General features: G+C 49.4%; 1 protein-coding gene across 5 annotated transcripts in view; it reads right to left on the reverse strand.

Moving 5' to 3' along the window:
• Positions 1 to 5,755: 5,755 nt before the first annotated feature.
• Positions 5,756 to 13,723, reverse strand: part of LARGE1 (LARGE xylosyl- and glucuronyltransferase 1) — a 384,477-nt gene continuing 376,509 nt past the window's right edge. For all 5 annotated transcript variants that reach the window (XM_084880160.1, XM_084880162.1, XM_084880159.1 and 2 more), the window contains 3 exons: positions 12,049 to 12,195; positions 9,998 to 10,193; positions 5,756 to 7,303 (listed from right to left, as the gene is read on the reverse strand). In XM_084880160.1, the coding sequence (XP_084736286.1) occupies positions 7,106 to 7,303; positions 9,998 to 10,193; positions 12,049 to 12,195 (541 nt within the window). In that variant the 3' untranslated portion in view covers positions 5,756 to 7,105. The remainder of the gene's footprint in view (positions 7,304 to 9,997; positions 10,194 to 12,048; positions 12,196 to 13,723) is intronic.

A 13,723-nucleotide genomic window follows, 5' to 3' on the forward strand; every position in this document is an offset into this window, starting at 1 on the left:
ACACAGTCAAACACCTTTGGTTTTTTTTTGAGCCTGGTTTGCACTACCCACACAGACACACACATAGACACACACATGCACACAAAACAGACACAGACACACATACACATGCACAAACACACACACACACACCCACACGAGACCCAAACACATATACACAGACACACACACACACACACACACAGACACACCTTTACACAATGTCTTGACATTCTTGATAAGGGAATAACAGAGTTTATTCTGATTAATCTCATTTAATTCCTATTAATTTGCCCACTTGGGTCCTTTGACCTGCAATTACTTGCTGTCAGGGTGATTAACACAATGCCCATCCTGACTTTCACCAACCATGGGAAAGCCATGGAGAGGCCTCTCCCGATGTGATGAGTGGAGTCCCACTCGGGCTCCAGAGAGTGAAGCCCCAGGTGCACCTCGTCAGCCTCTCCGGAAGGTTTGTGATGCCACCTGTTTGCCTGGGTGAATGCTGCTCTTCTGTAAGAACCCTGTGTTTCTGACACCTGGAGGTTTGTAGACTCTGGAGTGACTGCCCCTCCCAGGGACTAGCCTTCCACATGCAAATCTACCGACCCAAGCTCTCACCTGCCACCACCTCCTGCATGGAGATCCTACCCTCTGGGCCACAACCTGCTCCAATATCCCAGGGCCAGGTGCCAGACAGCTGGCCACAGCCCGACCTCAGAGCCCTCTGAGATTGTTGCAGTTAGCTAGTCCCCGCCTGCTCACCCCAACTCAAGTGAGCCTTCCCTGGGAAGCACAACAAAGGCCCACATCCCCCCTCCCTCTGCCTCTGGACCCCCCTTGCGCTTACCCACTTGGCTCTCCTTGGTGGGGCTGCCCTCTCCCCTTGGAACTGTCACAAATTGTCTTCCCAGTGCTCATCACCTCCTGCTCTGTTGGCCTCATCCTCCCTGAATAATAATAACACCTGCATTTTAAAACATGCCCCTGAGACTCTCCTCTTTCATTCGCTCCTGAGAGGTCCCAGGTGGAATCGGTCTGGCCCCCAGGGGCATGTGTTCATGGAAAGCTGTGGATTTCAGAGCCTGGCGGACCCCTTACCAGCTGTAGGACTGCGGGCCTTTGACCTTCCTCCCTTTACCCAGAGATGAGGACCACAGCATCCACCTCACAGGTCACCCATCTAGCACAGGACCTCGAGCCCAGCAGCTGCTTAACACCCACTGGATCCCTCCTCCCTCCAGCCATCGGAGAGCCTCCTTGGCTGTCTGCTCTCTGCCCGCCCGGTTTATTGTTCGGTCAACCAGGAATCTTGAAGACAATCCTTGGATGATTTATTGTGAGCTTTCCAACCTTTGTTTCCTCTATTTATTCACCTCCAGCCAACCAGAGCCTTTTATTTTCCCCTTCATGAACCCCCGCAGACGCTGACAGCTCCTGTGTGTGTTTTGATGAACTGCTTTGACCCCGCACTTGGTCTGGCTAGGCTGACGGCTCCTGGCTGCCGAGAGCACTGCACTGGCAGTTGAGAGTGGGGCCCAAGCTCCAGCTCTGACCACTTCCTCTCGGGACCAGGGAGGGGCACGGTGATGGGTTGGTCACTGTAAGCTTCCACTCCACCCTCACCTGTAAAATCAGAATAAGCGTGGACACCTGCCTGTATCACAGGGCTGCCCTGTGAGGCCGGCAGGACAACGTAGATGAGAAACGTAAACTGATGGCACAGTAGTGTTAGGTCTGATCAAATAACTGAATCTATACCCCCTCCCTTGGGAACTGACCTTTAGCCCACTTCACAATGGACATTCCCTTTTACTTAGACCACACTCCACTTGCTATGACCATTATTCTTCCCCTCCAGACATTCCCAGGCTCTGGACCTGCTTGGAGAATTTTCTGCACAGAAAAAGCCCTCTTCAAAAATGTCTCTGTCAGAAAGTGTAGAGAAAGACCAAGGCATTGTTCCTGATTAGAGACTAAACACAATATTTGAACTTGGATTGGACCCTGGAATGGGATGGAGGTCTTTCCTGCTATGAAGACATTATTAGTACATTTGGCAAACTTTGAAAGTAGACTGTGTGTTAGACTATAGTCTCGTATCAACGTTAACTTTCTTGCATTGGGCCCTTGCATTGTAGTCTATAAGATAATGTCCCTATTTTTTAAAAAATACATATTCAGATTTAAAAGGGGAACGGCAATTCAATTCACCTACAATTCACTCTCAAATGCTTTAGAAAAAATACTGTAGACAGAGATATGAGGCATATGTGACTAAATGTTAACAACTGGTGAATCGAAATGATGGGCATGTAAGTTACTGGTGCAATTTGTGACTCTTCTGTTTGAAACTACAAGTTTAGCAATAAACTAAAATTGTTTGCACGAATGTAATAAGATGAAACCTACCATAGCATTACCTCTTCGCTTTTCAGCTATCCAGGTAAATGTCCATCACAGGAGAGCTGACTGGGCCTGGCTCACTGTTGTCTCCACAGTGCTCTTTGCAGAGCGGCTGCACAATAAATATTTGTGGCATGCAGAAAGAAATAGTGATGACTGCAAGGAAACTGTCTGATACCACCCTTCCATTTCTTCCTCTGGAAGCACAGAAGCACAACTTACCCGGAATCTGAGGAAGAGTTTCGCTCTGAGCAAGCTCTGTCAATCATTTCATGACATCATCCCAGCCTCACTGATCAGATGGTCTTGGTATTATACCTTGGAAGCGCTTCCCAGAAGTTCATTCCAGAAGATGTTGTGTCTCAAGACTATCTGTATGTGTTGGAACAAACCAAAGACCAACTCCATCCAAAGTCATAATGAGAAGCCCTACACTTTGGTGGTGGCCCCAGGATCTCCTTTTCAGTTGTCACCAACCATCCCTTGACATTGGAGGGCACATACCAAGAACATTTATGTTACATGGATGAAGACCAGGACCATGGTGGCCCTCTGACATTAGATTCCATAGGTCTGAAACTTCTTAGAATGCATATAACCAACACTTCATAAACTTCAATGGCTTTACATTGGGAAATTAACCTGAGGATTAAAAAAGCAAGGAGGGGGAAAACAGTATAACCATGACCTACATGAAGATATGACTGCACAAGCCCAGTAGCCAAGCTAATTTCGGTATCATCTGAGGAGACAACAGCATGGAGTGGAAAGGTAGAGGTTTTTGAAGTCAGCCAGATTTTGGTTCAAATTCTGATACCCTCTTGGACAACCTGTGTGATTTTTGGTGAGTCACATAATTTCTCTGAGGGCTGGTTCCATTCACTTAGTAATAATAATAATAATAATAATAATAATAATACCTTCTTTATATTAGAATGTTGGGGTGAGGACACGAGTGCCAACTACCTTGAAGCCTTGGTTCATTAAATGGTGGTTCTTATGACCTCCACCAATGGCATGTAGACACCATGTCAGAGAGGGGATTTTCATCACGTTTCTCCCACTGACACAGAGCTCCCTAGTGGCCTGGTGATCACAAATGCAGCCTTATCTCAGACAGTGGAGCCTTTGAAAGGAACAGAATTAGAGTAGGGTCTGTCCTTTCACGATGGGGCACAAAGAAGCCATTAGTCAGCTCTGCACATATGTGCTCTGTGAACCGGCCCTCAACACTCGGAGGTCCCTGGAGGCAGATGCTGAGCTGAAGTCCAAGGGGGAGCTGAAAGCAGTGTCTCTACCTGGGCCCTGTCATCTGTGCAGTGACCCGGAGCCTTCAGGGAATCAATTACTGCCCCCTGGAGTCGATTCCGCTGTCGAAATAGGATTAGAGATTGCCCGGGTCTATTTCGAACAAATTTTCAGAATGTCCAGGAGCGTAGCAAGATTTGGAGTCAAGAGGAGAGGTTGCTGTCTAGACTGTGTGCGTTATTAGACGCATGTTGAAGGAAAAAGTCTAGAAATCTAATAACCTTGCTATCCTTCTGTCTGCCGATATTTAACCTGTTTCTTTCTTCGTGGGGAAGGGAGGAACATTGCTTGCTTTGTGGCTAAATAGGCCAAGGTTTAAATTCTGGTTCTGCCAGGTATGGATCACATGAATTTGGGGATAAATTACTATTTATTTAATTTATAAATTAAATAAATAGTAATTTATTTAATTTATAAATAAATTACTATTTATAGATGAGGAAACTCGCTCTGTTTCCTCATCTATAAATAGTAATATCCCCTTTGGCTACAGTGACTCAGTGAGTGAATGCATGCTGAAGGTCCTTCCGCCTAGTGGTGTTACTCAATAAATTTTAGCTCCCTTAGATTCTGAATATTACAGAGAAACCTTTTCTTTCAGCTGAATGCCAAGATGGCATCGGCTATTTGAACACACACCAATGGAAAACACCAGTGTGACCCGTGTACACGCTTGTGGTCCCCTAGGGAATGGATAGGAAGGAATCGACACCCACAGCCATTGCCTCTGTCCAAATGGCTGCGGCTCCCCACAGGAGCCGGCTGTGAACTGCTGCTCCCAATGCACATTCTGGGAATTCTCGTGGCTGGCTCTGCAGACCTCAGCCTCCACATGGAACCTGGGCATCAGCCAACATCCAAGCTCCAGCCTTAAGTGAGATCAACCTCCACATGTCAGGCACCTGTCTTTGGGGAAATGGAGTTTTCTCGTGCTGGTGTGTAGTGTCAGGTTCTGGCATTTCTAAGCTCGGTGTCCGTGAAGCTACACCATTCTTCAATTTGTACCTATTGTCTCAAAGCAATTAGCACCTTCCTTCATCCTTGGAGGTGACCCAGTTTGGATGATGAATAATATGGTCACTACAAGACCCATAGGACTGCCAGTGAGAGCGAGGCGGCTGGGGACGATTCAAGTGTCATGGAAAGAAATGTAAAAAATAAAACGCTTTAAGGAATTAAACATAGATTTTTAACCTTGAGGAACCAGTCCTATTTAGCTCAAGTAGCTGGTAGTAATGAATCCAAAAGCTGTATCAATATATCTGTTAACAGTGGCCATCTCTAGAAGGGAGGGAATATCTTAGTGCCCGTGTGTGTATACACAGGGAAGAGAAGGCACTGGCATGCTGGTAAATATTTAATAACCAGCTCTCGGGTGGTGGTGCCCTAACTGGTGGCATAGCTACTCCTAGGATGGCCAATATTGAGCTATAGATGTGATGTCACTTGAACATAGAAGAAAAGGGATGCACAGAAGTGAGTTCCTGTGAGCTGATTGCCACACGCCAATGGAGAAAGGGGGTTTCCCATGTCATCTGAACACTTTAAGAATGCTTTACTTTTTACTATATTCATGGGTTCACTTTGTAATATGCATGGGTGATATATATGTGCACACACATAAACTTATTTACATTGGTTTCAGGATTAGTCCTAAGAGTTGTTTTCCTAATTTTTAAAAATAAATCCAAGTGAAATATCCACCTGACCATATAACACATCCACGTTCTCCTAAACCAGGTTGCTGTGGAGTGTCTTAGGACCACCAGGTCAAAGGAGTGGGGCCTCACTTTTCTACTGATGCCCGTGACTTACCTTGCTGCCCCCATTTGCTATATCTCCAACATCTGTGTTCAGATAGAAACCAAGTGGGAAGTGTGACAGTGCTGTGTTAGAGGATAGAGTGAAATCTAACCTCAGGCAAGGAGGAAAAGATTATGGTTCAGATGATGAGAGAAAAGAAACGGCAACAGGAAGTGGAAAAGTTGCTGTTTCTCAAGTTGGCTCGCTACACTGAGTGTGTCTCGACAGCTTCTGACAGGAGTGGGAGGGGATGGGAAGAAACAGTCCATACTTCCATTTATTGAATGCAGCGTTCGCTGGGCAAATCGCAACCCGATACAGACTGCCCCGCAGAGTAGGGCATCGACTCTCATTCCCATCATTGTAAACACAACATGAATATTGAAGATTCAAGAAAATGGGTAAAAAGTCCAGTGTCTCCTCCATCTGTGTAACCAGTGAAGGTGCCTGCCTACCCTCTGGGCAGGTCCCAAGGGAGCCTGAGGTCGTGACCTCCTCCCCACCACAGCGAAGTGGGAATGAACCGAGGAGCCCGCATGCTCGTCTCGAACATCTCCGAACGGGCACATACGTCTTCAGCACGGGGCTCACACAGATTACGGAAGTTCTCCCAAAGGCCTGAGAGGTTCTTGCCTTTCACATGCACCGAGCCAGTCTCTTCGAAGCCCTTCCCCCAGGAATCAGTCGTTGCCAACAGAAAATGTGACCGGTGGTAAACAGTTGGTTTTCCTATGTCCGTCTTAGCCCTGGGATTCTGAAGAAGCGGGTAATTCAAGGTCACCGGGCCTCAGTGATGACCCTGGAGAAGGTGGCCCATGTTCAACTACTGGCTGCATTCGCCTCCTCCCTGCTGGGCCACGGTGGATAGAGGGTATGGGTTGAGGCAGCTGATGTTTCTGTCAGAGCCTCAAAAGGTCAGATTTTCTATTTTGGATTCCCATACCAAAACAAATAAAGGAACACTGGCCCCCCTCCCCCACAACAAAAACAAATCAAAACAAGATTGACGTTGAGGACAAAGAACCAAACAACCTTTCCTCCAGGTCCCGCCACCCACAATGTCCCCATCGGGTGACTTATTTATCTTTTTTAGATGGTTGGTTTCAATCATTGGCTTGCCCTCATCTTGGGTACTCAGCTATCTGGCAGGACAAGGACGGAAGTTTGACGAACGAAAAGACACTTTTGCCTTTATTTCCTGGGATGGCTGACGGCCAGCACCCTCACTTCCTTTTCTTAAACAGCAAGGAGAACCTTCTATAGACCTCCTTGGTTGTGTGGCTTTGTGGTAGGATAACCCCATGGCTCCCTCTCACCCCTCCATGTCCCATTCTGGAAGAGACCCTGGGGATGAGCCAGTTTTCCACCTTTTGGGAATGCTGTCGTGGGGCAGAGTGGGCGTGGACGGATCCTTGTCCCAGATCTCTGTGGTGTAGGCAGCTTTGTTGGGCCAAAGAGACAAATAAAAACAAACCAAAACAAAAAAACAAAACAAAACAAAAAAAACAGCATTGCTTCATTTTGAGTTCCAAGGCTGGGCCCCAAACAGCAAGTGGCTCTCCCCTCCCCTGCAGAATGTCTGTCTCTCCCTGGTGGTGACTTCGTGGTGCTAGCTGTTGTTCTCGGCCGTGAGATATTTGAGGGCGGCAAAGCCATAGCGGCGGGACATGTCCTGCTGGAACTCCTCCTTCAGGGTTTTGAGACAGACGCGGTATTGCTTGTTGGACCGGAACTTGGTGATGTCGAAGCTGGGGGCGTGAGGCATGTGGATCATGTAGGCGTTGGGGAGCACGGTGAATTCGTATTCCTGGAAGGAGACAAGAGCAGCTTGAGCGCTTGCAAGAACCCTGGGGAACATGTGATGGATCCACCTGGATGAATGAATGACTAAGGGAATGAATGAAGCGAGGAAGGACATGAACAAGGAGGGCAGCACCATGGACAGCACCACCGTGGCATTCCCATGGTGATGGACAAAGTGGTTGGCTTCTCTGAGCCTTCGTTTTCTCATCTATAAAATGAAAGCGATAATGCCGGCCTTGGAAGATGAGGAATAATGCTGGCATTGTGCTGGGCAGAGTTCATGGCCCATAAAAGGTGCTTGATAAATGTAAGCACGTGCCCGTGCAGTTGCTCTGGAAAGAGAGATTATTCTGCTCAATGAAATGAGGTTTAGGTGATTTCTCACAGGACTTGATGTGATCTGACCCGATAGTCTCAACAGGTCAGCACAAAGGAGGGGACAGAGAAGGGACAAAAAAAAACTTCATCAAGAATAAAACTCTCGCCTACATATATTATTACAAGTCTCACCACCATATGGTGTCCTCTATGTGACAGGATACAGACAGAAACTCAGGCCAAAAAACAGAAATGTCTCTGAATAGCAAAACAGGTGACAAACATTATGACATGTCACTCAAAGGAGAACCTGGCACACCTTCACTCAGCATCTATGTATGCTGGTGTTGGGCATAACACCTAATCAATTTTGGTCATCCAGGGCAGAATAAACTTGGAAAGGGAAAATCCAGATGAAGGAATTCTGACAGCAGCAAGAAATGACAGCTGATGGTGAGAAAGAAGGGAAAAGAGCCCCAGTTGGTTTGGCTCAGTGGATAGAGCGTCAGCCTGTGGACTGAAGGGTCCTGGGTTCGATTCTGATCAAGGGCACATGTCTGGGTTGCAGGCTCCATCCCCAGTAGGGGTGTGTAGGAGGCAGCTGATCAATGACTCTCTCTCATCACTGACATTTCTCTCCCTGTCCTTTCCTCTCTGAAGTCAATAAAAATATATATTAAAAAAAAAAAGAAAGGAGGGGAAAGAAAAGGCTTAGTTGCTCGAGACATTTCATGTGGAGACAGAGAGACCTACCAATCCACCTGTCCCTACAGGTGTGGCTGGATTACCTGACACGTGTGTACCCGTTATATCCTGAAATTGCTGGAAAGGGCAGTATCATGTTTGGCGTGTGCTACTGGCAAAGAGAGGAAAATAAGCAAGGACTTTTCAATGGCTCTGTCTAAACCGCCTAAAACAAACATAGCCCAGATCTCAGTGCTGGAAAATAGGCTTTATTCGAGCCAGCCCCCTCCACCACGCTGCTGGCTGCGTGAATGCCACATTTCTTCTCCTCCAAGCAGAAGCCCAGGCGGACTACACACTTCTGTCTGGGAGCAGCACTGGGCCCCTTCCAAGGATGACGGGACGTGTGGAGACTACAGGTCATGCTTTCCGTTGTTAAATACGGACACTGTTATACAGCCTTCTGTCTATACCAGTGGCTCTCAGACCCAGATGTTGATGGAACACGCCTGGGACTGCTCCCAAACACATTGGACCTGCTGGAGAGGTCTCGGGGTGACTCCGGGGCAGCCGGCACCCAGCACCCATCCTTTCCCCTGAATTTGCAGTGCTCTTGTTGAGAACCATTTCCACTGTGCTCCATGAGGGGGCGCCTTGGAGAACAGCATACGGGGAGAAAAAGGGTGGGGTGGAGGGATCCAGGAATCCTCCTGGACTTACCCAGATTCGTTTTGCTTCTGTTTGCTTAAAGAAGGTTGACTGACTGCAGTGTGGCTGGCCCACTACATTGTGTTTCTTTTTTAAAAAAAAAATATGTTTTTATTGACTTTAGAGAGAGGGGAAGGGAGAGTGAGAGTGAGAGAAACACCTATGTGACAAAGAACCATCAATTGGTTGCCTCTTGTATATGCCCAGCTGGGGATCCAACTGGCAACTGGGTATGTGTCCTGACTGGGACTCAAACCAGTGACCTTTTGGTGAATGGGATGACGCTCAGCCAACTGAGCCACCCTGGCCAAGGCTTCACGGTGTGGTGTTTTTATAAATAAAGATTTATTGAACACAGCCATACACATTAGTTCAGACACCGTCTATGACTGAACGACAGGAGCAGAGTTGAGAGCCTAGAACCCACTCCCCCCCTCAAAAAAATTGACTATCTGTTCCTTGACAGAAAAATCAGCAGTCCCTGGTTTGGTTTAACCTATTAGAATCCTGTCAGTGACTGCTGCTGAAGTAGGTACTCGGTAAGTATTGGCGGTATGCATGGAAGGGTTTCATGGGTGACTACAGCCTAAAAATATCACTCTTGGTTATGGGGCGGAATAATCAGCTGGATCTTAGCTGCACGCTGGGTGGCATTTATATGACTCACAGGCTGAGTGGGATAGGTCACTGTTTGCTTGCCTATATAGCCAGATTGAGTGAGGAGGAGGGGGTGAGATGGCTTGTCACGAGGCACCCATATTTGTCTGGGTCTTGGCCTGGGACCCAACTCTCACACAAGGGCAGAGAGGAATAATTTGGGAATTGATACCCCGAGGATAAGCACTGTCACATTCTCACTCCACGTCTCTGAGCACATTTCCTTCCCTCCCACGTCTCCACTCTCTTATCTCTAAGGTCTCTCAGCTCGAAGACCAAGGCTCTCCTACGCCTTCCCGGCCTCTGGTCCACGCCACTCCTCTCCTCTCACCTGTGCGTCCAGTTCCATGATGTGAGCCACCTTGTTCCAGCCGAAGCCCACAAACCTCCGGTCGTACTCGGGGCAGTCCCGCCTCACCACCACGTACGGCTCGAAGTCAGCCTCCCACTCGACCCGGTAAGGCGTGGTGGCGGTCCGCCACTTGGCGAAGTTCGTGGGTGCGTGGCCTTTTGTCCAGACGTGGTACCTGGGACACAGGGAGAAGAGCCGTTGAGCGGGAGGAAGGAAGCTGAGCTCCCCCAGGGCTGCTGGCTGAGAGGAAGAAGAGGTGGATGCTGAGACAGTCCTTGTTGGGGCCTGAACTGTGTCTGCCCCAGAAGACAGGCTCAGTGTCCACCCCAGGACCTGTGGAGGCGGCCTCGTTGGAAACAGGGTCTCTGCAGATGTGACCACATTCAGATGAGGTCACCCTGGGTCTGGGTGGTCTCCTTATAATAAAAGGTGAACTGACTACAGGGACCCACAGGGAAGGCGGTCCCAGGAAGACCAGGCAGGACTGAAGTGAGGAACAGCAAGGATGGCCGGCAGCCACCGGAAACAGAAAGAGGCAGGGAAGGACTCTCCTCCGGAGCCTTCCGTGGGAGCAGGAACCTGCCCACACCTGGGTCGGGCACATCTGGCTTCCAGATCTGAGAGCAAATTTCCATGGTTTTGAGCCGCCCAGTGTGTAGTATTTTGTTACGACAGTCCCAGGAAACGAATCTGCATCCTTTACTTGCAAGGAGATCGACCCTCCCTGTGGAAGGGAAGATGAACTCCTGAGAAGCTCTGAGCATTTATAAGCAATGAACTGCGGGTCAGCCTCGACCCAAGTTATTCTACTGAGGAAGGCTGAGGGCTAAGGTGACCCTTGCGACACTACCTTTCTAAAATGTTCTCCCTCTCGAGGTAGATCCTGTGAATATATCGCTCTTGTGATTGTGTTACATCCTGTGGCAAGAGGGATCTTTGTAGGCGTGATGAAGGTTAACCTTAATTAATCAGTTAACCTTGAATTAATTGAAAGGGAGGTTCCTATGGTGAGCCAGCCCGAATCCTGTGAGCCTTTAGAGCTGGCTCCAGAGAGAGCAAAGAACCATGTGCCAGCTGCGCCTGGGGGCCACGTGGCAGAGAACCAGCTGGGAAATGGGGACCTCATTCCTACAATCTCAAGATAAAGAATTCCGCCGAGCCCTAACTGGTTTTGCTCAGTGGCTAGAGCGTCGGCCTGTGGACTCAAAGGTCCCAGGTTCGATTCCAGTCAAGGGCATGTACCTTGGTTGCGGGCACATCCCCAGTAGGAGGTGGGCAGGAGGCAGTTTATCGATGTTTCTCTCTCATCAATATTTCTATCTATCCCTCTCCCTTCCTCTCTGTGAAAAATCAATAAAATATATTAAAAAAGAAAAAAAAAAAGAAAAGAATTCTGCCAACAACCAGGGAGCCTGGAGGAGGAGCCACGAGCAGCCTCGCCCACCCCTGAGCCAGGTGGCACCTGAACAGACCATTCAGCTTTTCTGTGTCTGCACTTCTCACTCTTAAAGACGGTGCCGCAATACATTTCTATGGTTTCAAGCTTTTAAATGTGTGACAATTTGTTCTACAGCAATAGACACTGCATATACCAACAACGGTGTAAGTTAGCATTTCTCATGCACTCGCCAAAAAAGGGTGAGGGAGGCAGCGCCCATGGTGCTGACAGGATAAGACTCACGTGCCAGGTGAATGCATGGACACGCAAACAAAAGAGCGAATTCGAGGCCGGGAGGCAGGCGGGTAAACTGAGTCAACAAGAATAAGCTGAACTTCCTACAGCCTTCCCATCCTTCTATCTGGACACATGATGCCCATGATGCCCATCACCCCCTGTGCATGGGGCATGGGGAAGACAAAGCATATTCCCAGGACCAAGTCTGGGGCCAGGGGTGCTTTTTTGGCCTTAAAATGTCCAAGGTCAGCCACAGACGTCTGGACCAGCAGCTTTAGCGTGTGGGTTTCCGGAATTGAGGAGAGAGCTCTGGGCATCCCCAGGAGCCAGCCGTGAGGGGGAGGAGGGCACTCACCTGAAGGTGAAGAGTGTCCCCATGTCCAGCATCGACAGCAGCTCTGCCTTGGACTTGGGGAAGGAGAGCCGGTAGCGCAGCGTCTCGAACGCGGGGACGATCATCGCTTTCTTGGTGTTGGCGAGGTCCAGCTGGATGACAGACTTCCTGCAGAGAGAGGGCGGGAGGCGGGCAGCTCAGGGAGGTGCAGGAGACAAAGCCCCCGTCAGCCTCGGGGTTTACATCTGGAGAAACTGAGGCCCTGGGAGGCCAGGCAGCTGGCCCGATCCTCTCTGGAGTCCAGACTAGAACTGTTGTCTCCGAGCCAGAAAGCGGAGTCTCCCCGGAGAGTGAGTGGAGGGCAGGGCAGGCCATGCCCACTTCCCGGGGCACGGCCTGCCAGAGCCACGTGGAGCAGGCAGGTCTCCAAGGCCGCACAGGGCTCGAGCCCAGCAGCTGGGTGCCCTGGGCCGGCCACACAGGAGCAGCTGGGCATAAGCTGATGACACAATGACCAATGTGGGCAGTTGAGTCTGCTCTCTGTGACCCCTCAATCCCTCGAACCCTCCAGACCCTGAGCCTGGAATCTAGAGCGACCCACCCCATGCAGCCTGCACCCAGGACTACTGGAACCCACATGCCAGAGGGCGGGCAGTCTCCATCCTCTCACTCACTCCTGGCCGAGCCTGGCCTGCTCTGCTCCTTCCAGACCCCTCCTCTCTCTCCTGGATGTGCCTGCCAGCTCCCAGCTCTGTGGCTGCCACTTGGGAAGGGAGAAAGTTCTAGAGAGAGGCCCACAGAGCACGAGGGCTGTAATAAACACGAACAGAACCTGAATCCTGGCTCTGCCGCTTTAAGGACAAGTGATTTAGCTTCTCACTTCCTCAGGTTCCTTTTCCCGAAAACGGGGCAATCCCATCCCCCTCCTGGCGCTGCCGTGGGAACTGAACAAGGTCAGCGTCACGTACGCATGGCACACTGTGGTCATTGCTGTCCTGCAGTGCTGCCATTGGTCCCGGCTCCGTCTCTCAGGATCTCTTTGGACCATGGCCGTGGTACTCTATTCTGCCCTCCCGCTCAGACCCCTGACCCCTGGACTCCAGGCCGGCTTGGCTGGCTGCATCTAATCTCTGACCACACAGTGGCTGACCCCTACCGTGGTTAACTGTATATGCCAATTGGGCGAGGCTCTGGCGCCCAGCTGTCTGGCCAAACATTGCTGGGAGGTGTGTTGTGGATGGAATTAACGTTTACAATTAGTTGACTTTAAGGAATGGCCCTGACCCTTAGTAATGGGGTGGGCCTCAATCAGTTGCAGGCCTTAAGAGCAAAAACCGAGTTTCCCATTTTATCTCAGGATGGTAACATGAGAATCCTGCCTGAGTTTCCAGCCTGTCCTATGGATTTTAGACCTGCCCATCCTCAGAATTCCTTAAAATCTCTCTCTCTCTCTCTCTCTCTCTCTCTCTCTCTCTCTCTCTCTCTCTCTTTCTCTCTCTCCATCCATTCTATTGGTCTGTTTCTCTGAAGAATCCAGATTGATGAAATATCCTGCTTCTTGTCCAAGTAGTCGCAAACTCACTACAACAATTTTGGACCGAATACTCTTAAAAAATCTTTGTCATCTGCTGAAGTAATTCAGAACCTGCTGGGATAAAGGACAGCAGGGCAAATACAAGTGATTGGGAGCCAGCCA

The sequence above is a fragment of the Pipistrellus hanaki genome, assembly GCF_964339955.1.
Source record: "Pipistrellus hanaki genome assembly, chromosome: 3".
In the NCBI taxonomy this organism is placed as follows: Eukaryota; Metazoa; Chordata; class Mammalia; order Chiroptera; family Vespertilionidae; genus Pipistrellus; species Pipistrellus hanaki.